The sequence below is a fragment of the Crocodylus porosus genome, unplaced genomic scaffold (assembly GCF_001723895.1).
Source record: "Crocodylus porosus isolate Cpor-Errol unplaced genomic scaffold, CroPor_comp1, whole genome shotgun sequence".
NCBI classification, from domain to species: Eukaryota; Metazoa; Chordata; order Crocodylia; family Crocodylidae; genus Crocodylus; species Crocodylus porosus.
The window spans coordinates 20,755,028-20,780,410 of record NW_017728950.1 but is presented as its reverse complement, the minus strand read 5'-3'; the positions used below and the strand labels follow the sequence as shown (position 1 = coordinate 20,780,410).

The following is a 25,383-nucleotide window of genomic DNA, read 5'->3' as shown; positions in this document are numbered from 1 at the left end:
TTAGGTGCCTTACACCAGGGAGGTCCCTGAGCCTAGCATTTGCTGGCCCTGCAGGCACATCCACCAGGCCTCCCCGTCCCAGCAGGGTGCAGTTTTAGGTCATGCACAGGACCCCTGAGGCCTCCTCCTTCCCCACAGCCTCACCCTTACCACTGAGTTCTTGGAGCGGTAGCTCCTTCTTCCTCAGTGTCTGGCAGCAAAGTGCTACCTCCAGCCCTGCTGGCCTGGGACTTAAGGCCTGTTGTCAGGGTTCAGCTGCACCTGCCTGCTGCCTGATCCAGTTGTTATGGTGCTGTGACACCTGCCTTCCCCCTTACAATGTTCAGCATGGAAGGCTTTTCTCTGCTGCTCCCAAAAACAGGCTTCCCCAGGGCCTGCGATGGCCCCAAAGTGGTGGGCACCCCACTAGTACTCTGCCACACACACCAACAGACTGCCTTAGGGAGCTGTGCTTGCTCTGACCTCGTACAACCTCTACACTGATGACCTGCCACAGACCTAGTCATGGAAATTCATCCATGCTGATGACATCTGCTATGGAGTCCAGGCCCTGACTTTTTCTGAACAAGAACATACTCTGAACGGTGACACTGCAAAGCTGGCTGACTACTGCAAGACTAGGTGCTTTCAGCCAAGCATCAGTAAGACAATTTCCAGTGTTTTCTACTTACACGGTGCCAGTGCTGCCCAGGAGCTAAACATCTATCTAAGTGGTCAGAGGCTGAGGCAGGGCCAGATTATGACATGCTGGGGCCCTAAGCTAGGGGTTCCCAACCTTTCTATGCCATGGATCAGAAGCAGCCAAGTGAGGAAGTGTTGTGAGCAGTCAGATCTAGCTGAGTGCGCACCCCACGAGATGTCTGCGTAGTTGAAGTCACCCATGGCAACCATGCTCCAAGAGCATGCAGCCTCTGCCAGTTCTCTAGAGAATTCGTGGTCGAGCTGTTCCTCTTGTTTTGGAAGTCTGTAATAAACATCTATGGTCAAATCTCCTTCTTGTGCTGTCCTCGTATCGTGACCCAGAGGGTCTCAATCGCCCTTCTTTGTTTCCTGTCTTTGCTTGTAGGGAAGTGTAATGTTCCTTCACATAGAAAGCAACTTCATGGTTCCAGACAGGGCCAGGTCTGTGTGCAGCCAACCTCTACCATTGGGGTCTTTGCAGCAATCCAGACTGTAGCTGTGGCAAAACACATGCCATGTTGCATAGTGTTGATGAGTGCCCACTGACTCAGTTCAGTGGAAGACTACAGGAAATGCACATGGCTCCTGAGGATACTATTGCATTGCTTGGCAATTACACACACTGACTGCTGGCTGCTGTTTGTGCAGCCCCACCCCTTGACACTGATTGGCAGAAAGGCATGAGCGGGGTCTATCATACTATCCCGCTAGCTGGTGCCTTCCCCTCCCAGGTGAGCTGCAAGGCTGGGCCACAGTGGCAGTGAGGACTGCATTTTATTTTTATTAAGGTTTTTTTTCCCTGAGAAATTATGGCCAATGGTGATCACAGAGCTTGCTGTTTTTCATGGTTTCTGCAAAACTGTGATTTAAGTAGGTCCCTAGATATGAGAGAGGATTTCTATATGAGATAATCCAAGATGAATATTAGTATTAGAAATGAGGTAGTTCACTTATTTTTGTATCAGTAAATACATTGCTTGTTTGAAAGCAAATTTACCAGAACTTCTGTAACTGTTATTCAACACTTGATAAGCAAGTCTCATTGCATTCCAAATCTTGCTCTTCTGGGAGTGAGATTTATTCACTTTTTTCTTGTTTTTGAAGCTGTGTAAGTATTCAGAGAAAATGTGCAGGTTTCCAGAAATAAATAATACAGCTCTATGTAAGATTGCAAATAAAAACAACATAAAATGTAGGGAAGATTGAGAGAATATATCATGAGTCAAAAAAATTACAGGGATGTTGTAATTATCCCCAGAACAAGCATGGTAAAGCCAAGAAATTCAGAGTTAGGGTTAAACAGAAAAAAAAAATCCAAAAATATGAGTAAGTGGAAAATTTCAATTCAGATAGCCAAATAATCTTGAGTCTGCACTGTACTTATGCCATGCAATATCATCTAATTATGTTGTGCTTTTAAAAGGATATATAAAGTGAGACTAGATTGAATTCCTTTCCATCATCAGAGACCTTGTAGTGGTGGAGGGGCTTGTGTGTCCCAATGACTCTCAGAGCTGTGTCACCCAGAATTGCACTCCTAGCAGGGTCACTCAAAGTAAACAGGCCTGAGGAGAGGTTCCAGACAAACCGAGGTCCAGCCCCAGATCCTCAGTGGTGGATTAGCTGGAAAAAGATGTCCGGATCTCAGCAGCTGCAAAGAGGAAGAAGGATGCAGCAGTACGGAGGTCTGTTGTCATCTAGGGATTTCCCTTGCAACTAGGCTCAGATCTCCACCTTGTCAAGATTGTGTGATTGTTGTTTCCATCTACCAGCTTCTTCTCATTAAACAAAGTCGGGGTCAAGCTTCTACCACAGACAACAACACACTCTCCTGTACCAAGGTTTGAAGCCCTGCAACCATGGACCAGTAGTGACAGAATCAAGAGTACTGAATCCAGCAGTCTGCAGCCATGAAACTGCACATAGGCGGTGGTAGGTCAGCGCAGCTGACCTTTGGATGGTTGGGTCAGTCTGTGTGACCCATGTGCAGTCACATTGGCCAGAGTGACCTGTGGGTTGGTCAGGTCTACCCAGATGACCCACAGGTGGTTGGTTTGCCCTGACTGCCTCATGGATCTTTGAGTTGGTCTGGGTGGTTCACAGGTGATCAAGTCAGCAAAGCTGACCCGTGGCTGGTGGGGTTGGCCTGGAAACCTGTGTGTGGACAGGTCGGCCAAGGTGACCTGCAACTGGACAGATTGGCCCAGGTGACCCATGAGTTGTCAGGGTGTCCAGGGCAACTGGCAGCTGGTGAGGTCAGCTGGAGCGACCAGCAGATGGTGGACCTGGCTGGAGTGACTGGCAGCTAGCAGGGGTGGCCTGACCAACCAATGGATGGAGGGGTTGGCCAGACTGACCTATGGCTAATGGGCTCACCCTGTGTGACCTACTCATGGTGAGTCAGCTGATTGGATAAAGATTCCTCCAGTATGGCTCCTGATTCGAATCCAGCCAAGGCTTCTGATGAGAAACTACATCCAGGCTTTTGTTGGAATGCACAAGTTGAGTTTGGTTTCAACTCAGTTTTTAGTGGGCACATGTCAGCATCATACAAACTACCATAAAAACTCCCACCAAGTTGCACCCCGGTTAGCAGTTAGCGTTCAATGGTAGGATAGGGTTGGAGGCAAAATGTGTTTTCAGGGGTCAGGTGACTGCGAAAAGCCAGCACCCCTTAGGCTAGCATCGTATCTCTGGAACTGAGCATTAGGCTCACAGGTAAAAGAGGGGAATTTCTGGCTACTTGTGGCCTCTTCTTGATGGGGAAGTTTTGACTTGCAAGCTAGGTGTGGGCTACTGAGTTTCAGTCTGAAAGCATAGTTGTGGTCAGCTTGAGACATTTATTTTTCCCTGAAACTTGCCAAGCTCAGATGGGCTCCAGAGCTCACCTGACCAGTGCTAAAGCTCTGGGACTCAAATATGAACCTCCTAAGAAGCCAGCATCCCTGGAGGCTTGTGTCATATCTCTGGGACTGAGCATCAGGCTGGCAGGTAAGAGGGGGCAGTCTGTGGCTTCTTTTTTGCCAGACACAGGTCCCTCTCTCACAGGGTGCATCTACACGTGTGATTAATTTGTACAAATAAACTCTGGAGCTTATTGTTCAGAGTTGTTTGCTCCCTGGCACACCGTTTGAATGTGCGCCTGGGAGCAAAAAACTCCTGAGCATATTGCACTGGAGTTTATTTGTGCACAGCACGTGGAGCCATCAGAGCAGCCCAGGCTGGCAGGGGCCCCAAGGACTCAGGCTGCTTTGACTGGGCTCCGCGTGCTGTAGAGAGGCTGACTGAGGCACGAGGGTGCTTCAGCATGGGGCTAGTTGGCACCCAGCCCCCATGCTGAAGCACCCTCATGCCTCAGCCAGCCACTCCGCAGCATGTGCAGTCACATTGGCCAGAGTGACCTGTGGGTTGGTCAGGTCTACCCAGATGACCCACAAGTGGTTGGTTTGCCCTGACTGCCTCATGGATCTTTGAGTTGGTCTGGGTGACCCACAGGTATTTTGGCTGGCCTGGCTGGTTCACAGGTGATCAAGTCAGCAAAGCTGACCCGTGGCTGGTGGGGTTGGCCTGGAAACCCGTGTGTGGACTGGTCGGCCAAGGTGACCTGCAACTGGACAGACTGGCCCAGGTGACCCATGAGTTGTCAGGTTGGCCTGGGTGTCCTACAAGTTGTCAGGGTGTCCAGGGCAACTGGCAGCTGGTGAGGTCAGCTGGAGCGACTGGCAGCTAGCAGGGGTGGCCTGACCAACCAATGGATGGAGGGGTTGGCCAGACTGACCTGTGGCTAATGGGCTCACCCTGTGTGACCCACTTATGGTGAGTCAGCTGGGTTGGAGCAGCCCCAGGCTGGCAGGCTGATCCCCCAGGTCCCCTGCCAGTCCAGGCTGCTCCAACTAGACTCCACATGCTGCGGAGAGGCTGTCTGAGGCACGAGGGAGCTTCAGCACAGGAGCTACTTGCTGGCTAGCCCCATGCTAAAGTGCTCTTTGCCCCAGCCAGCTGGGATAATATTTACACAAGTGCTGCTGCGCATGAAAAAACTCCACAGCAGGGCAGTACTTGTATTTTACAAATAATACCCTGCTGTGGAGTTTATTAGTTTTGGGTGCACATGTAGACACTCAGACTTTACTGTGCAGTTAATTAGTCAACTACACACCAAATGTCTTGTGCCCCCAGTGTACTTGAGTTTTGTTTTGTTTTGTTTTGTGGTGAATGTCTTGATAATTTGGTCATGGGCTGTGAGTCAGCTGCTGCCAGTATATTCTAGGGCTCAGCAGCTTGGTTGCTTAGTTAATAACAGGCAGTTTGTGAGTTCAAAGCTCGTATGGGCTTCTGAGTTTCAGTTGGAAAGCACAGCTGTGGCATGCTTGAGGAAATTTCTTTTTTCCTGAAAGATGAGAAGCTCAGATGGGCTCCAGAGCCTACTTAACCAGTGTCAGTGCTCCAGGGCTTTAAGATGCATGGCTTGGTGTGGCATGGGGAAATTCCTTTGGGGTTTCGGCATGTCACGTGAAGCCCCAGATTCTGATCTGTGTTTCAGTCAGAGCCCTTGAAGTGTTTGTGAGGAAGGGGACTCGGTCCTATCAAAACATTTTTTTTTTTTTTCAGCAACAGCTGAGCCTGGTCAGGCCTTGCCACTTAAGAAGCCAGTACTACTGAGATTAGTCATAACTCTGGGACTAAGCATGAAGCAGGCAAGTAAAAGGGAGGAGTTTGTGGCTGCCTATGCCCTCTTCTTGCTAGGCACAAAGGCCTCCCATGGTACATTTGACTTTTTTTGTGGTGACAGTTTGGTCACTCAGGCCATATGACATTCCCCCTGGGTTTTCTTCTTTGGCTCCGTGGTTTGCTTGCTGAGTTAGTAACAGGCAGGTTGTGAATTGCAAGGTGGCCTCTGATTTTCAGTCTGAAAGCACAGCACATTTTTTTCCTGAAAGATGACAAACTCAGATTGGGTCCAGGGCCCACCTGACCAGTGCTAGAGCTCCGGGGCTCAAATATGAACCACTGGAGGCTTGTATCATGTCTCTGAGACCAAGCACGAGGCTGGCAGGTAAAGGAGTGGGGGGAGTTTTTGACTTCCTGTGACCTTTTCTTGCTATGCACAGGGCCCTTTGCCAGTGTACTTGTCTTTTTGGATTTTTGAGGGGGGGTTTTTGGTGTATGTACCGATAGTTTGGCTGTTCAGGTTATGAGTAGGCTACTACTGGTATTCAGCAGCTTGGTTGCTGAGTTAATAATGAGTAGGTTATGAGTTCAAAGCTTGATGTGGGCCTCTTGGTATCAGTTTGAAAGCACAGTCCTGGTGGGCTCAAGAAATGTCCTTTTTTCTGAAACATGCCAAGCTCAGATGGGCTGCAGAGCCCACCTGACCAGTGCCAGGGCTCAAAGAGGTAGGGCTTGGTATGGCATGCCCAACCCCCTTTCAGGATTTGGCATGTTATGGCAAGCCCCAAAGTTGTCCCATGCTTCAGTTGGAACTTTGTAAGTGTCTCCGAGCATGGATGACTTAGTCTGGCCAAAATCCTTTTTCTTTTCCTTTTTTCATTTTGTGGCAACAGAGACCATTCAGGACCTACCACATAAGAAGCTAGCAACCCTTCAGACTTGTGTACTGTCTCTGGGGCTGAGCAATAGGCTGACAGGTAAAAAGTGTGTGTGTGTGTGCGGTGGTGGGAGGGGGGGGTTGTAGCTCCCAAATCCAAGGGCAAATTAAAGTTGAATTGAAACCAGCTCTAAAGTTATTACGTTTTCTAGCTCTACCTTTATAATTGGATGTACCTTTATAGTTAGATGGCATGATAGTTACTTTGCACATGTAGCTGTTCTAAATTGCGCAGTTACCCAGTTAATTGCATAATATATGTAGAGGAGGCCTGAGTTAGGCCAGGATACCGTTGTCCTGGTGCCTTTCAGATTTCTGATGTGCTCATTGAATAGTGTGCATAAGCAGTGCCATTGCACTGAAGTTTGATGCCCAGGGCAAAGCCCGCAGCAGCAGCCCACTCTTGCCCCGTGCACAGATTTGGGGGGCACATGCCCTTGTCCCCATGCTTACCCAGGAGTGTACGCAGTGGTGAGAGCTGCCCTTCCCCCATCCCCATGTCCCCCCAAATGAACTGCTCACAGCTCTGTTCCGCACCCTGCCCCAGCTGGGCAGCACCTGTTGGTGCCCCTTTGCTTTGGTACCCAGGGGAATCATTTTGCTCATCCCCGCCCTTGCTATGGCATTGTAAGGACCAAAGCTGCACCCCATTCACTAATGTGAACTAAAGGGAGTTCTGTTTTGAAGTTGGTAAGTCAGCCAGCTTTCCATTTTTGCTGTAATGCCATTTATTGCGTTGTGCTAATTTAAGACTACTCTGGTATTACTGTACAGAAGCCAGGTATGTCAGACCATTATTAGACAAACTTGTCAGATTATCTGTTTCCATCCTGATCTTGTTTTTTTTAGAAACTGCCTGGGCGTCATGGCAGCTGGCATACAGGAGGGCAGCCTACACCCTCATCACTACTCCAGTCCTCATATTTATCATGTGTTAAGCACCAGCTTGATGCTGTCTATCAGTCCTTTGGAGCTCATACAAGTGTAAAATGCAGGAGCCCTGGTATAGATTGAGCTAAGTGCCCTCTGTGCAAGGCTAGGTGGTACAAGCTGAGCAGTTATTGAGCGGTTTGGTCCAAGAACATTTAATCATACACTCTTTGACTAGTGTGGGCTGCTTCATCATGTCTTCTTCCTTTCAACTGCTCCTACATGTATGTATGTGCTGATCAGACTGTGCCAGGAATGGAGACATCACCCCTTCCTCCTCCTGCCAGGTGGAGCCAGGAGCTCAACAAAAAGGCCTTTTTTTATTAAAGGGAAGGAGGAGAAGGGATGTAATCCTTGCCTTTGGTTTAAGGCAGAGAACAGGCACAGTTGGACAGAGGCCTGCAGCCAAACGGGGCTGTGGCTGTCCAGCAATGCCAGGCAGGCAAAGTACCCAGAGGTGCTGTTGTAGGGGGGCAAGACATGCTTTGGGACTGGATCTGGATGATTCACTGCTCACAGGTGTGCTGCTGGACCTGGAAGGGTCCAACTTGGGCCCAGTATGAGAAGCTTGAGTAAAGTTATTCAAAACACTTGTGATCACTTTTGACGCAGTATGGACAGGCACCTCCCACAGCACAGCAGTGTAAAGGGAATGTTCCCTTTTGTTTCTTCCAACCCTTTAGTCAAAAAAACCTTAACAGCACCAGACAGCTGGAAGGGTAGAAGCCTCTATATTTCTAATACTTAGTACTTGGTTTTTGAGGCTTCATTAGGATGATGCCAGTGCTGTTATTATCACAGTCCCTCCTGGACAAGGGAGTGGGAGCTCCTTATGTACCATTGTAGGACCTGTTTCCTGTTAACCATTGGACTAGATTTACTGACAGTCAAAATTCCTGTTAAAACACAAGTGAAAAACTACATGCAACACAGAAAGCTACAAGCATTTAATGGCACAAGCCACCTCCTAGCTAAGAGTGTACCTAGAGAGGGAAATAAAGGTACTTAACACAATATGGCCCTGATTAGATGGTAGGCTTGATTCCAAGCTCAGTCTTATCCATTTTGTGCTTAGAAGCATTTCCTGTAGATAAAGAAAGGACCATGCTCCTCATACTCTCTCCGATGAACCCAGAGCTGCTGAAAAGACTTGAGTGATGCCAAAATTGACCCTCCAGTCCACACGGAGGACTTTCTTTCAGGCGATGCTGCTACAACAGGGTTGTTGTTAGGGCACATCTTGATCAGTTCTTGCTGGAAACGGTCAGCAAAGCCTTTCAGCATGGTACAACCTCCGCACAGCAAGATACTGTCCATCAGTTTCTTCCTGAGATCAACATCACATTTATTGAGGCAGGTCATTGTCATCAGTGCAAGCCCTGGCTGCTGGAACCCTATCAAGGATGGTGTGAAAAGCATTTCAGCACATAAGAATCGCTCTTTGCCAACTGTAATTAAATGCCCATCTGGCAGCTCATACTCAACTGGCAGTCTCTGAAGAGACATTTCCCGAGGAACATCCAATGAGGTATAACAACATTTCTCTTTGATATCTTCTACTTTGCTTAGGTCTTCCTCTTTAAACTGATACCCAGACTCATTTAACAGCTTCATGAGGTAAGAGGTGAGATCTGAACCGGCGTAGTCTACCCTGCCTGTGATGCTTGGCATAGTATAACCTTCATAAATAGGAACCACATATGAAACACCATGGCCACTTTCCACTACTAGAGCAGAAGTCTTCCCATAAGAGTACATGGATAATCTAGACTGGTAAGCAATATGCATGGCAGGAGCACCGAATGTCTCGAACAGCATCTCAGCATATTTCTCCCTATTGGTGGTAGGGCTCAGTGGAGGGTCGGATACCAGGATGGCATGCTCCTCTGGGAGAATCTTCATCTCATTGTGGAAAATGTATTTCCAAATGTCTTGGACACAGTCCCAGTCCACAATAATGCCATGTCTCAAAGGGTTGACAAGTTTTAGGGGTATATTAGCACTGTAAAGTTCTCTACCAACAAAGGTATCTTTCCGATTGTCCCCAGTCTTGGCAGTCTCCTGGAGATGCTTACCCACAGTTGATGAAATCACATGGGAAGGCTTAGGGTCCCCAGCAAAACCACACTTACAGTAACCTGTGCCAATGTCTATGATCACTGCTCTAGTCTCTTTCACTATCCTGGGGTCTTTGTTGGGCAATGAAGACATTTTTTCATCTTTAAGGTTTGTATGGGTTCTTGCTCCCATCCTTGTAGGGCCTTCCTTTACAGCTGCTACAGGCAGAGAGCTGGAGCTTGAACGGTCTTTGAGTGACTCTTCCTTTCCAGTGTCATGGACGCTGATTCTCTTTGACTGCTGGCAGAAAACATGGCAAGCAGCAGGAATACAGGTGACACTTTTAGAACACTCATGCCACTGACATCACTAATTATGACATCAAAGGTCTCCCTGTCCCAGGGCTTAAGCAGACCTTTAGAGAGACATGGACTTTTAAAGAAGTGCCCTGCAGCAAGATACATGCAGGCACTGATTGCAGATGTGTTTTCCCTCTGCATGCTAAATTTGTTCTGAGCATCACCAAATGAGCAGACATCTGGCTTGAATTCTACATGGGCATGCAGCCTCCTGTGCAAACTGGCACTAATCAAGAACTTTGTAGTTTTTATTTTTCAATGCAACCTTGGGTCCTTTCCTAAACTCTTAGGGAAAAGGTCTACAATCTTTCAATCAATCTTTTTATTTTGGGAAACATTGCTTTAGTGAATATTCTTTTTGTTCATTATTAAAAAGCCCTCAACATTTCTGTACAGTTTGATGCTATTTCCGTGCTAGGAAAATATCCATAGTTGATTGGTTGGTTGTTTTATTTATTAGATTTATCATCCTTCCCAACAAAGGCTGAGGGCACCTTACAGGAGAGAGAAAAATAACTTATAAAAACAAGCAAATGAGAAAAAACAGGAAAAAAAATTGCCTATAGAAGCAAGAGAATATTAAGATAACCTATTGAGCAACCCCACTAAACCAGAGGTTAACAACCTATGGCCTGTGGATCTGACTCACAAAGAGATTCTTCAGGTCATGAGTGGCAGCCTGCTGTTAGTAAAAGATTCTGGATTCTTTTCACCATGTTCTGTCGTGCTGTTGAACCAGAGGCAGATACCAGGTGGTATCTGAAGCACAAGGGCACAGCTGCTCCTGTGGATGTGAAGTGTTCGTACTCTCTGGTGTGTTGCGCCTCCTGTCATTAAGGATTGTTTTAGTCTTTGCAGAAGAGGTGGGGTGAGGCAGAGAAGACAGCCCCTTTTATCAAGCTGGTCATTTCTAGAGCACCTGCACTTTATATATTTAAACACCAAAGACCTGAGATATTTGACTCCTGGAAGAGGGAAGGAATGTTTTTTCTAGAGTATCCTGTACAATCTAATAAGCAGGACTGCTCCTGGAAACACAAGGAATAGAAGCCTAAGGTCAGTAGGCCCATTTGATACTAAAAAAAAAATCTTTGCATGTCATTTTGAAATTGTAACTAAAAAGCTTATTGGTAAGCCACATGCAGGAAGTGACTCATGCTACAAGCACGCAATACTAATGATATCACAATCAGTTGTTGTGATAGCAAAGTTGCAAGAATACCAGCTGAACTTCACCCATATACTTTAAAGGATCTATAGATTAAAAATTGCACAGAGAATGCAAGTAGGTACAAGAAAGATTAATGTGCTGGGGACAGAGGATAACAACTATGGTGAGCCTAAGAAAACAACTAGATGTGGACCTAGGTTTGCACTACAGTGAATACAGATTTGCTAAAGAGAGTAACCCTTCCTATGTGATTTCACCCACAGGAAGAAAAGAATCCAAGACACCAATAAAACTGTCAAGCAAAAAGGAAATGGTTTGGGACAATACCTGAATACTGAAACACCACTAGAAATTATCAATCCATTACAATATGGCATAGTGGCAGACTGAGATTTTGTCCAAGATATCTGAGGACACATCTTATACAGATAAATGAGTACATTTCCAAAGGACCATGCTGTGCTGATATCAAAACCTCCACTGAGTCCCATCACATGTAAGGAAAAATATGCAGAGCTGATGTTTGAAATCTTCTGGTCTTCCAGCAATGCATGCAGACTGCTAATCTGTCCTGTCCTTGTATTCTTATGACAAAACTTCAGGTTTTGCTGTAGTAATCAAGTTGTTTCAGCATTTCTGAATTGGAAAGGAAGACTATGAGGATCAAGGACCCTGACTTGTTTACCAAAATGCTAAGAGTTTATGCTGCAGTAACTAGATCACCTGATTTAGTGTGTAGAGTCCAAGCAACATGTTCACTCAAATGATGTTACATCCATTTCACAAGCTTTAGCATTAGGATACGCCAACAGACTGAAAGAACATCAGCGGAATTTTATTGGAGCCACTATTTCAGCCATCCTACACATTAAAGTGTTAAATTAATAGTCGCTACTTAAATATTTTGTCAATAATTAACAAGTGATCTGGTAATTTTCTATATCCTTCAATAACTGTTTTTACCTGTTACAATGTATCCTGCTGAGTCTAATGGGTTAATGATTTTGCAAGTGCATTTAAAAGGTAAGGGGGCTCCATCCTGTAGTCCTACAAGGATACATTCACCACTGAAGACACTGGATTTTGACTAACCACTGCAAAATCAATTTGCAGCAAGATGCACACTTTATTACAATAATACTATATTGTATGTTCCAAAGGCCAGGACAAGCAGCCCTTAAAAGCTTGGTGTTGTGGATGGTCAGTACATACCACAACAAAGACCAGGTCACTTTCAAAGATTAGACTGTCTTTCCTGTTTGCCCAGGTGTAGGCAGGGGTTTATCAGCAATAATCTGTTAGCCATTTGCAATGGAAGGTTTTAAAGGAAGTTTATTAATCATTTAAATTTGAATGGATATTACAGTCTAACCAAGGGTATTTTTGTTGATATCAATGTCACCAAATCAAGGAAAGAAAGAATCAGGTGTCAATATCACTTAACAAAAGGAGATGTTTCCACACCATATTCTGAATATTTCCCCCTTAGAGTCTAACACAAACCTACTGTAAGCACTAAACTGCCTCTTGAATCAGAATAATCCTGATTTACCCAAGTAAAACAGTTTCAGACTTCCATTCACGTACAATCCTAGCCCAACAGCCTATCTAATGAATAGATGTTAATTTACTTTAATTCTTTTAAAACCTCATTATAAGGAGGTGTTGAGTGTGCTTACTGGAACTTTTCCAAGAACTGTACAAGAACGCAGAATTCCAGATCTAAGTCAGTTTGGGCAATGCTTCTTGAGATGTTCCTTTAACTGTGGGATGGTTGATTGAGGTTGCCTACATACATGGCATCTGAGGGGCAACTTGAGGAGTTCAGAAGTCCCACCACTCACCAGCACTTTTCCTTCGGTCTTTATCATCTCTATCACATCTGAAGGAAACCAAAAAACATTAGGTACAAGAATAGAATACACGGTGAAGTGCACTCAGCATCTATAAAATCTGTTCTCAATGCTTTATGCAAGTAGGATTTCATCATTACAAAACAGCATGCTACCTGTCCCAGCTGTGTTCCCTGCACTGCAGCTTCCAGTTGTTATTCATGATGCTAAGAAAAGGCCAATGAATAGAACAGAAAACTTCTTAAAAATTGAGTAAATATGGTATCATGATCACTCAAGTCCCCCTGTGGTTCAGTGGTAGAATCCTTGTCTACCACACAGGAGACCTGGGTTTGATTCCCAGATGCATATACAACTACAGTCATGGAGGCACAAAACATCTTTAGATTCTACCTCAGTGGCTAATGGGAGGATGGAAGGTCTGGGCAGCCTCCACTCCTCAAAAAATTCAGTGCATATGGTGCCCCTCACACATACACCATGATCCAGGAGGATTGACAGTTGCCACAATAATGACTCAATATCCAAAATTAAGCATGAGCTTTCAATGTTCTTCCTAACCAAATGTTTTAAGATAACAAAGACAAGAAAAATAAAGCAAGTTTTAAAAACATCTTTACCTTGGGAGTTCAAGAAGTATTCTGTGGTAAAAGAATTCCAGTGCTTTTTGGTTTTAAGGCAAGGAGAATCAAAATCCTGGCTGATTACATGCAGATGTATGTGACTGAAACACACACACAATTAATTAAAATAATGATAATTTTAAAAAATCAGTTCTCATCTAGAAAAAGCTACACAGATAATGGCTACCTTAGAAAACTGAAGTATGATGTCTGCCAGGGACTTTGGGCACCAAGTGGGCAGTGATTCTGAGAATGTTAGTGATGCCTAAATGGGAGTCTTAAAATCCCAAGCATCTCTGAGACTTAACCTTAAATCTGTATAATTCAGCATGAGGCTTTAGGTAACAGAAGTGGCATCTGCTGACCCACTCAAGTCTTACCTCATGCTGGGAATAGCATGGTAACCCAGCCTGAACTGTAAGCTCTCTCTCTCAGGACACTGGTGGACCAACTTTTCACCAACGGCATGCATGTGTTCCAGTAGTGCAAGATGCTCTTTTGTCACAGATTTTAAACTGGAGATGGAGTCCCAAGGTAAGATGAGCCAGTGGTAACGAGCTTTGGGATACTTGTCCTTAATTGCTACAACCCTTTCATCTTTGTAGACCTAGTGGAGAGAGATTTAGGTTATTTACCACTGACTAATGTCCCTTGGAAGGAGAAGCTACTTACTGGATAACTATAGTTCCAGAAGAGTCCACTCTGGGTGCATGGGACTCATAGATTCATAGATCTGTAGATGCTAGGGTTGGAAGGGACCTCAACAGATCATCGAGTCTGACCCCTGCCTAGGCAGGAAAGAGTGCTGGGGTCAGATGACCCCAGCCAGATGCCTATTCAACCTTCTCTTAAAGACCCCCAAGGAAGGGGTGAGCACTACCTTCCTTGGAAGCCCATTCCAAGTTTGGGCTCACATGCCTAAGCTTGCAAGTTTATTCGCCAGCAGTATCTACACTGTGTACATGCTCCCAGTGGCTCATTGTAGAGCATGCCTATGCAACCACAGAATCCTAAGCATACAGGACTTGAGGAAAAGTAGGTGAAGATAGGAGCACGGGCTGTGGCAAGCACATACAGATCTCTAAGAATTCCAACTACTGCAAGGTAAGCAAGTTTTCTCCTTCAAGTGAATCAGCATACATGTTCTGCTAGGGAGGACACCAAAGTGGTTCTCAGTTCACCTGAAGGCAAGATTACAGAAACACACACCAATTGGATGGTCACCTCATCAACTGCAGCACCAAATCCAAAAACTTAAAAAATTGGACGAGGCCTTGTGAATGTGTGCGCAAAGCTACAGGTGGCCACCTTACAGACATCCAAGATGGATACATTCCTCAGAGATGCTGGTGGAACAAGGTCTAGTGGGCACAGGCAAGTTTACACTGGCTACTGTGAGTGTATCCTTTCACAGTCTGAGATTCACAGGCCAAGACTGGGATTGGATCTCTCACAGAAGGGTCTACTTGTTAGTACCCTGGGGAAACTTTAGCACAGCAGGATGGAAAACACTCCCTGACCTTCTACTGATGGATGCTGTGCTGGAAGCACTAAGACTGACTTAGATTATGAATGAAAAGCTGTTACTGATTATTGACACCAATGACATTGATACCTCATAAGGTGGGGTTTTTTTTCCTTTTGCTTTTTATATAATTCTTTGTTACTGTTTTTTACACTACAGCCCCCAGGTCTAACAGATTATTTTTTCCTTCCTTAAGTTAAAAAGATTACCCTGCTAACCACTGTCAATGGCCAGCTGCACTGCCTAGTTACATATAACATGTAGAATAAAGTCTTCCTGCCATCTAAATGAAGATGGAAAGAAGCTCAGTCTCAAACTGAGAGGTGCTTGAAAGGAATGGAAGCATGCTGATGCTCAGATGACTAATAGGTCACAGGGAACACATATACCATACAGGTACTGCTGGCCAAGTACATTGGGTTCACTGACCTATGCTTACAGGTGACATGCCAATGTGAAGCAGATATAGAACCTCAAAAGCAGTTAGCCTTGACAGGACTAGAGTATGATTATATATGCACAAAGAGATATCCAGACTGTACCTATGAAACAAGGTAAGGATGGGATGGCTCTCCTTCTGAAATTCAACAAGGATGGAGAAAGAGCTTCTAGGGAGCTATAGTAATCAAAGATCTCCAGTTCTTGTTCAGCACACAAGCATGCTTCCAAAGAGCCATATCAATTCACTGGCAAGTGGGAAGTGCTGGAAAGCACATGGATACTTTTTGTTGGTCTGTGCAAGTCTCTTGACAGCCTGTCTTAATATATTTTACTACCAACTTATAATGTCTTCAGATGAATATATATATCTCACTTCAGACTTTTTGCAACATGACTAAGACAACTTGCCAAAATGCTGTGTTTCTACACTAAAAAAATCCAGCCTATACCGTTTATGCAGAATTTCTGGACCGGGCCACTTAGGTGCCAAGTACTCTGCCCCACTAGTGCAGATGGTCAAAATCACCTCACCCAGGTAAGAGAGCACTGAGGCTTTGAGGGACTACTGCTTTTTCCAAGAGAGCCATTTGCAAGAAAGGGACATAGGAAATCTCTCTCTAGATTATAGAAATCTACAAGTTACTGTTGCAAAACTAAGACTGCTCATCAAGTAGGCCACTTTCTAAAGGCAAAGGACATGTCTCACAAAACTTTCCACCAGAGGATGAGACAACAGATTTGCATCTGCCAACAAGCAAACATGAAGTAGTTGCAACAACAAATGTTGTTGAACAGGGCTCTGTATTTTAAACAGTTTAGAGTCAGTTAAAGGATAAGAGACAGCTTAGCACGTTACATAAAATCAGTAAGATTGCAGGACTCAATAGCCTTTGCCTAAGTGAACAAAGTGCATTTAATCTACAAAGGCAGGCAAGGTTCTTTGGGTAGATGTGATATCTTTTATTAGACCAACTGAGTAGTTGGAAAGAAGTTCTTTGCAAGCTTTCAGGAACAATCACCCTTCTTTAGGCATAGGAAGTCTCTGCTGTTCTGAGACTCCAAGGCATGAAAGCAGCTAAAAGTGTTACAGGATGTCAGTGAGAATGTAAATAGGTAGAAATTAGGACAACAAAAGGTAGAGCTGGGAAGTGGAGGGGGTGTGGAAAAGCAGGGTGGAAAAACAAAAAGGTGAGTAAGAGCCTTCAATTACAGTAGTAGTAATTCAAGGTAGAAAAGAGGCTGGCTGAAAGAGTGAATAGCTGGAAATTAGGAAGACAAAGGGCTGAAAAGGAGGGGGGAGGGGAAGAAAAGCCTAAGAGGTCAGGTCTGGCAGGTATCTGGTGAATCAGATGTCAGGCCGGTTGTAACGTGTCATAAATCCAATGTCTATATTGAGTCCATGATGTTTGTATCCAGTAGATTTATTAAGTGAAGTTCGTAGGCTCATCTACAAAAGGCGTTTTGTGAATTCCTTTTGAGGATTAGAACTGAGAGATCAGAGGGAGTGACCGTCTTGTGAGAAGTGTGTCCCCACAGGCAGTTGGGTATTCTTGTCTAATACATTTTCGGTGTGTGTTCATTCTGATGCACAGTTGTTTGGTTTCTCCTACATATTTTCTATCAGGCCATTTGGTGCACTGGATGAGATATATAATGTTGCTGATGGTGCAGGTGTCAGCTCCAGGAATGGTGATAGCCCTGTTGTGGGGTGTGGTTATTGTGGGAGTGGTGGAGATATGATGGCAGGTTTTGCATTTCTTGCCCTGCCATGATCTGGATCTATTAGGTGTGGTTTGTGTCATATGGAGTTTGTGAGGTTCGATGCTTGTTTAATGGCTAGGATGAGTGGTTCTGGAAAAATCTCTTTAAAAGCTGGGTCTTCTTCTAGTATTGGCTGCAATTGTACATGGAAAATCCTCAAACAATCTACAAAATTTTCCATGTTCAATCTACAAAAGAACTCTTGTGTCTCACGGTTCCTAGTGACATCACAGGTTGACATGGTAATAAGCAAAGGAGATTAGAAATGAAAGGACTTCAATTAACTGTGACTTCAATTTTAGAACTGCTTTAAATTGGGCAGTTTTGAGGGGAGACAGTTCCCATTTCTTTTAACGCACCTTTATTGGCATGTCTGTCTGTGTGGAGTGACCTATGGGGAGATCTTGGCCACTTGCTTCCTGGTAGCTACTGGTCTGACTAGCCAACTCTGTGGAATGAAGAGCCAAAGGCAAGGAACTTCATTTATTCTCACAGATGACGATTCCTGAGTGTGCACACGAAAAGCACAAGACAACACTGCCTCAACCACACCAGAAGAGAGAAGCAGCTAATGGCCCTGTAAAGCAGCTGAGGGTCCTGTTGTCACCCCATCCCTATTCCATCATTTTTCTTCCATACCTTTATTCTCCTATTACTGCCTTCTTCCCAAGAAGAATATGGCTTGCCTGGCCAAGAAAAATCCAATCAACTATCACAACACTGTTGAGCAGAGAGGCCAGCCAGCCTGAACCTGGTAAAAGTTTACCAAGTTTTTAAATGGTTAATAAGATTAGATGCTATGCCCTAAGCAGCTTGACCATCAGCTATAGATGCTTTTTCTAATTTTGCTATTTCTCTTATGATGCTACCAGGTTTTTTTTAAAAATCTGGTTGCGTCTTAAAATGAATTTCAACAACTCAAGTTCATAAAAAAAAAAAAAGACTGACTCTCCCTTTTGGCAGCAAGAACAGTTAATACTGCCAAAAGTTACTAAGCAAGGATTTTCCCCTTGTATATGCACCATTCAACTAAAGAGAAAAGGAATTAAAGAAATTGTTAAACTGAAATCTTTACTCAATTTTTAAGCCTTAAGTGCTTAAATACACAGGTAAAGGAGGAAAAAGTTGTTAAAAAGGTTACATAATTTTATTGCTTGTTTACTTATTTTGTAAAACTATTAGCTTGATGTAGCGCCCCAACCCACAATTAGTTGCTTAATGATGTTAGTAGTGAAGTATTCTATCAGTCCCTTATTCTTTGTTTCCAAGATATCCCACTTTTCAGTGCAAAAACCTCAAATTAAAGAAAGCAAGCCCATACACCAAACCATCTGCTTAGTACTCTAAGACTTTTTTTACCCATGAGGAGAGAGATTTTTTTTGTGAGTTTAAGTGTTCCAGGGAGAATACTGGTACTATTTTGCTACAATTCCCTAGATGTTTTAATTCAGTAGACTACTGTAACCACAGTATCTAGTCAGGTCTGTATAGCAAACCCCTCCTGCCTACCTGCTTTGCCTGGCAACAGAAAAGCAAAAGGAAACTTGCATAATGTCAAGAGCACCAGAAGGATGAGCCCAAATTAAAACCACTACATCTTAGCAGCATTCTTCTGTGTTTTATTTCATAACAATGTGGAAACTCAGAGACAAATCCTTTTTCCCTGTCTTGCATCCACCTCCATATTTTAACAATCCATTCTTTCTCTGGTGAAATAAAAAAAGAAGGGAAACTACAAGTGTTACTGCTGAAGAACTCCCAAGAGAAGCAAGAACCCAAGGCAGTAGATGAAATGAAAGGTGTATGTGCATGACGTTTCAAAGCGGGCTAAATGCTTTTGCATCGTTTTAACAGTATCAGTGTTTCCGCACATCAGTGGCATATTGAGCATTAATTCCAGCCACTGTAGGAAATTCAGTGGCATAATGCACCTTAAATAACTTGGGGTGCAGCAAACTAACTCCTTTGAGGAGTTTTAGTTTGCTGCTCCTACAGCTGTGGAGTGAAGCACGGGGCTCTGTGCAGCTCAGGGCCTCTGCAGCCTGACAGCAGTCCAGGAAAGCAGGCTCTGCCCAAGAAAAGCAGGAAGCCTGATTCCCGCACCCCCCCCTCCAGAACCTGCCTGGCTGCCTGAGCAGTTGGGGAGGGGCAGTGCTTCCCTCCATGTCTGCAGTGCCCCCCAGGACCACCAGAGCTGGGGTGCCTGCAGGCAGGTGCTGCAGGGTGGGCCGCTGCTGTTGTGGAGGGAAGCACCAACCCCCCCTGCAGCCCAGGGACTGCTCTGCCCACCAGCAGCTTGCCCTTCCCTCCCCCCGCCAGAGAGGCAGGTAAGTCAGCAGGGTGTGTGTGCATGAAACGGGGGTTTTATCAGCCCTAAATTGAAGCACTGTTTTTTAAAACCCACTGCTTCAATGTAGGGCCTCCGTTTCATCTACACATGCCTCAAGTCGTATAACGACCTTCCATGAAGAACATCTTTCATTTGAATCCCTCCTCTCTTTGGCTGGCCCTCCAAAAATGATTGAAATTCAGGATCTCATCTAAGTTCCATCTATTCATCCATTGGTTTACAAGTGGTTGGGATGTGAGCAAATCTTGCTGAAGAATGGGCCATAGATTTTGGACCTTCTCCTGCCAAAATGAAGATTTCAGAGAATGAGCTATGTGACTGGTGGCCCAGCTCCAAAGTAAAAGGATTGCCATAAGAAAATTGATTCTGAGAGGGAAGTGAAGGTGGTGATTAAACTGACAATGAACAAATGTTACTAAAGTGCTTCTTCTGGAAAACACCAGTCAGGATTTTCAGGATTAGTGATGTTTTATAAACCAATAAAGTGCATTCTATGGCTAAGAGTCCATTGAGACTGAAGACTGGCATCTAGCTTTTTACTAGGAAAACCCAAACTTTCCCTTATTAAGAATATTTTGTTAAAAATCACAGGAGCTAAGGGAAGAGGAATGGGTTAGCCACTACAAAGGAAGAGAAGTGGTGGTGGAAGACGCTTAGGGGAGTGGGGCTGGAGAGTCCAGCACCAACAGTGGCAGGGGTCCTGGGCATGGGACCTGGCTGGACAGTTTAGCAGGCTTGTAAGTCAGACTGACTGTCAGACAGTCCACTCTGTTTTCCCACCCCTAGTCACTTAAAAAGCTTCATCCACCTCTCTTCCTGGTTTGGTGGTCTACAGCAAAAAACAACCAAGATATCACCCTTGATATTCTCCTCTGACCTTTTTTCAGAGACTTTCAGTGGGCCCATCTCCTACTTCATACTAGGTTTCTTTCCTTAAATTCCCCTTCTGGTTGTCTCTTCCATGATGCTGGATGTCTCTGTGCATTATGCCAGTAAGTCCTCATGCTCACAGATGCTTCTGAGCCTAGATACCTCCTCCTTCGATCTCCTTGCTCATCTCATAATGGAATCCACCAGAATGGAATCCTCTACAAGCACTCCCCAACCCGGCTCTCTCCAATAAGGACATGCAGGCCACGGTCCCCACAGAACCAGAACAGGAACTTAGCAGAAGCATTGGAGGTCAATGCCTGTCCTCCCTCTCCCCCTGCCACTCGGATAGAGCCCACAAGAGTACTGGCAAAGGTTGAGTGATTTTAGCACTGTGACATTGTCTAGCCATCTCATTAATCCTTTTGCTACCTATTTCTTAATCTTCTGCTGCTGGTACTTCCTAGAATGTTCCTTCCTCTTCCTTTGCCTACTTGTGCTTGGCAAGCTTACAGTAAACAAAGGTTAAAAAGCAAATGGGACAAAATCTCCCCTGCAGATTCCCACTCAAACCCCGTGTTTGCTGGTCAGCTCACTCATTCCTTTTAACAACTTGGACTGTCTGGGCCTATTTAGACCCACCAATAATAACATAGCAATACCGGGCAATACACTCAACTACAATGAAAACAAGTAACAGGAAGAGAGGAAGGTCTAAAGTTTAGGACGGGATTCCTTCCATCACCATTTTTTCTTTTTAGATTGGGTCACTGAATCCACCAGTGCTCAATTTTTCCTCTTCTCAACCCCAGATGTCAAGAGAAACAAGTGAGAAGAATCACAGCAATGACTCTGCAAGGTTCTGGAGGTTGGCATGAGGTCTCATGGAAGACGACTAATAAATCTTCCATCCATTAAGTACAAATATATACAGCAGATTGTTGTATACATATGCACGAGCCAATGACAACCTGCTATCTGCTTAACAGCATTCTGAATGGAAAGCACACTTAAATCTGGACTGGTTAGATTTATTTCTAGGACAGGTTGTGAGGTTCCTACCTGCTGTTTTAGATCTTGCATTGATACCTTCAGGCCTTGACTCCAATGTCCTATATACTCCTAAAACAAATAGAAAAGGAATGTTCAGAAGGAAGTTAAGAGATTTAACATTTAAGCATTCAGTTCAACATTTGCTATTAGAACTCCGATATTATTTTTCTGATACACTTTACGTTTATCACAGTCCTGTTTCAAAAACCCCTACAAAATATATTTGTAATATTAAAAAAATTGCAGTTAGTACGTCAAGCTGGGAAATCCTAGAATTGGAGTGTCCAATTCAACCTTGATTGAACACTTTTGTACATGTACATCAGGGATGTCCAACTTAAGTGGTCAGGGTATGCATGCCCCATGGGCCACACCAAGAAGGACTGTGGCCCCCCTACCCCTCCGGCTGCATGCCCCATACGCATTTTGCATTGCAGCATGTGGACAGGTGTGTGGGCACATAACCCGATCCTTGCATTATGCATGCAGGACCCTACCTCACCTTCAGCTCCTCATGGGCTCCCCCATAGCACCATGCTGCACAGGCTCTCTAGGCTGCTGTATCCCCCTGGACTACAGGCTGTGCTATGCCATCCTGTCCCACCTGCTGGAGCAGGGGCATGTAAAAGAAATCAGAGGAGGGAGAGACAGCCCCAACACTCTGGCTGCTGCTGTAGCCGGAGCAATAGCGGGGAGTGGTGGCTACATGACAGTCTGGGGCTACATGTTAATCCCTCACAGGCTGCATGTGGTCAGCTGAACAACCCCAATGTACACAATGACAGCTGGAATTACATGACCATGGACTGTTTTTCTACAAGGTACCACATCTCATCCAGTGCACAGAACAGACAATGTTCATGGAGGAAGGCAGTTGTTAGTACTTTTTATCTTCAATCTTCTGTTTGGGGCCTTAGGCCTTATGTACTGGCATCATCCAAACACAATAATATGAACTGCCTCATGGGCTTTTCTAACAGTGCTAACTCCACCACGGTGTCTGAAACTAGCAAGCATTAATACATGCACCCTTTGGGTTGTACCAATAGGAGCTAACACACAGGATGATTAAGCCAATATTAGGAGCCGCTGCTACCAATTTTGTATCCCTCAGTTACTAGGTATCTAATCTGAGACATCCAGGGCTTAAATTTTGCCAGAATGTAGTATCTGTAAACCTGTGTGAGGGGTATGAGCCATATCCACACCGTCTCCAAGAGCTAGAACCAAAAAGGCAAAAGTACTAGATTTTTACACAAAGTTTAGGCACCCATCTCCCACTAATTTGAATGGATGTTGAGCAGCGAAATACCATTACAAACCTGACCTATAAGTGACTAGCTTGAGGTGCAGCAGAGACAAGCCTGAAACCAGATGGTGCCCAAACAATTCAGACTGCAATTCTATGGACAGTTTGCATATCGGAAGACAATTCGGATGGTTTCCTCAAAGCTGCTGTAGTAGCTTTGGTGATAACAGGCATCACAGATGTAGAACTTACATTTGCTTTAAAGTCAGCTAACCTGACCCTGAATACAGAGAGGCTGTCTACCCTGGAGGGGCTGATACCACCAGCAGGTATACTATCACCAGAGCAGCTCCAGCAGTCCTGCCCATGGGGAAAGGGTTCATACCAATTATTTTACTACTCACTTTTTTGCTTAGCGAGCTTGCTGATGGAGACGTAACAGAACTTCCGACACTGCCCGACTTGTTAGTATCTTCCAAATCTGATGCCACCATTTTCATATTTTTGGCAGACCCATTTTCTGTGTTACCATTCCTAGAGTCTTCAGATGACCGCTTCTCAGCTTTTAACCTCCCCTGTGACACTGTCCCAGGATCTCCTGCTTCTTCCAAGAATTGTATAGTATAGGGGTAAAGTTTATTCACAATATGCAGAACCTGCCCTGGCTTCATTTTCACTTCTTCATCTTTGCCAATATTCACTAAATCAATGCTGGCTGGATTCACACCTATCTTTGGAGAAGAAAGCAAACAGAGTGCTGGAATTGACTTAAATAGTTTAGCACTCTAAATTCATCAGAACCTATCATCCCCAGAATGTCACTGTCCTTAGAATGCAAAGAAGAAATGACATAGTATTTCCTCTGCTAGTGGATTTAAGGCTAGTGCCTTTGATTGACGTGTGGACATACAAGAGAAGGTTTGTCTATACAAAGAAAATAGGGTGTTGTTTTTTCAAAGAAAATAAGGTGTCAGCTAACCCTGGAGGGAGAGGCCTCACATTGCCCTTAACTTGTTAAGATGTCGTAAAAGTGTTAAGCTCTGTCCACATTTAAATGTATGTATTCGTTAAAATATTGCTTAGCTAGTACAGATCTGCTCTCCCAGTCTAAAGCTGCAAGTAGCAGAAGCAAGGAGCAGCAATAGTCTTAAGTAGACCCGACTCATTTAAAGGATATTATCCAGTGCGGGGAACAGAATGAAAGATCTCTACCTCTACAGGACACAAAAGGAGTGGTACAGCATAAGCCTACCAACTAGAACACATTATGCACAGAGTAGATCACAAGGTCTGTGACAGGGCTATATCACCAGCTGCGATTTGTACAGTGTAAACACAATGACAACACCCAATAACAACACCCCACTTCCATGGGACAGCATACCTGTTTGATCCAGACATAGCCTTTATTACAGTCTGCTTTTAGTTGTACTAGAAAGAAAAAAAACAAAGCATCACAAATCTAGTGGCCAGACCCTCTTTTCTTTGAGTACTGCTGAAGCTAGTTTTTACAGACCATCTGATACAGGCCGCACATTTCATGATGCATGTCCTGTTGTTACTTCAGCTTAATAGGTATAAGCAGATGCATACTTCCTACTAAAGAGTCTGATTCAGTCAAATCCTATACATTTTGCTTCAGTTAATTTTCAACAAGGTCCAATACATCTACCGAGAAACCCTGATAGGCATAAAATAATCTGTATTTAGCTGGGGTATAAGATTCTTTTTTAGACAGTGACACATTTTTCCAAAATCCTGGATAACAAAGCTGGGTCTGAAAATATCTATATACGAGTCTGTTGCTAAAATTTCTGTCCCCATTCAAAACAGAAGCCAAAATAAATATAATGGCAATATTTGAAGTGTCTGCTGCTTTATTAGTTGGATATCCAATAACACACCAGAAATAAACTCACAGTATTGGGTTTTTTGTTTTTGACAATAAGTATGATTTTCTGAGTCATACCAACAAAACTACTTCATAATAACACTACTGACTGCTGAACTTCAAGATGAGAAAATTGACCGAAGTCATCCTGGACATCCATTCTCATGTGAATTATTCATTATTCAAAAGCTAAACCTGTTTAAAAAAAGCATAGAAAATACAGAGAAACAAGAGTGCAGACAGCATCACCTGGTATTTTATAGCTCTAATAGACGATACAATATCAAGGAATAGAATCTTTTAAAAAAGCCCACAGAATTTAATGAAGAATGATATCCCTTCCACAGAACAGCACAGAATCATAGAAGTAGGGTTGGAAGGGACCTTGTAGATCTTCAAGTCTGACCCCCTGCCTGGGCAGGAGAAAAACTGGGCTCAGATGAGTCCAGCCAGGTAGGCATCAAGCCTCTTCTTAAAGACCCCCAGGGTAGGAGCCAGAACTACTTCCCTTGGAAGTTGGTTCCAGATCCTAGCCGCCCTGACTGTGAAGTAGTTCTTACAGATGTCTAATCTAAACCTACTATCCAACAACTTGTGGCCATTATTCCTTGTTATGCCAGGGAGTGGTAGGGGAAACAAGGTCTCTCCCAAACCCTTCTGGTCCCCCCAGTGAGTTTATAGACCATCACCAGGTCCCCCCTCAGCCTTCACTTGTGAAGGCTGAACAGGTCCTGCAGTCTCTCACTGTAGGGTCCTGCCCTGTTGTTCCCAGATCATGTGGGTGGCCCTCCTCTGGACCCTCTCAATGTTGTCCACATCCCTCCTGAAGCGGGGCGTACAGAACTGGACACAGTACTCCAGCTGTGGCCTGACCAGTGTCGCGTAGAGGGGGAGGATCACCTCCTTGGCCCTGCTAGAGATGCACCTGTGGATGCACGACAAGGTCCGTAGCCCTGCCAA

The 25,383-nt window shown here is 44.5% G+C and overlaps 2 protein-coding genes across 2 annotated transcripts in view; both read right to left on the bottom strand.

Annotated features, from left to right (window-relative positions):
* Positions 1 to 7,888: 7,888 nt before the first annotated feature.
* On the bottom strand, positions 7,889 to 12,027 carry ACTL7A (actin like 7A). The gene has a single exon (XM_019555249.1). It carries the CDS (start codon positions 9,467 to 9,469, stop codon positions 8,291 to 8,293), a length of 1,179 nt encoding a protein of 392 aa, XP_019410794.1. The 5' UTR covers positions 9,470 to 12,027; the 3' UTR covers positions 7,889 to 8,290.
* A 95-nt stretch (positions 12,028 to 12,122) lies between these two features.
* Positions 12,123 to 25,383, bottom strand: part of APTX (aprataxin) — a 15,604-nt gene continuing 2,343 nt past the window's right edge. The window contains exons 3-8 of the mRNA XM_019555250.1: positions 23,917 to 23,963; positions 22,937 to 23,263; positions 21,293 to 21,352; positions 13,664 to 13,890; positions 13,281 to 13,384; positions 12,123 to 12,689 (exon numbers count right to left, since the gene is read on the bottom strand). Of these exons, the coding sequence (XP_019410795.1) occupies positions 12,535 to 12,689; positions 13,281 to 13,384; positions 13,664 to 13,890; positions 21,293 to 21,352; positions 22,937 to 23,263; positions 23,917 to 23,963 (920 nt within the window). The 3' untranslated portion in view covers positions 12,123 to 12,534. The remainder of the gene's footprint in view (positions 12,690 to 13,280; positions 13,385 to 13,663; positions 13,891 to 21,292; positions 21,353 to 22,936; positions 23,264 to 23,916; positions 23,964 to 25,383) is intronic.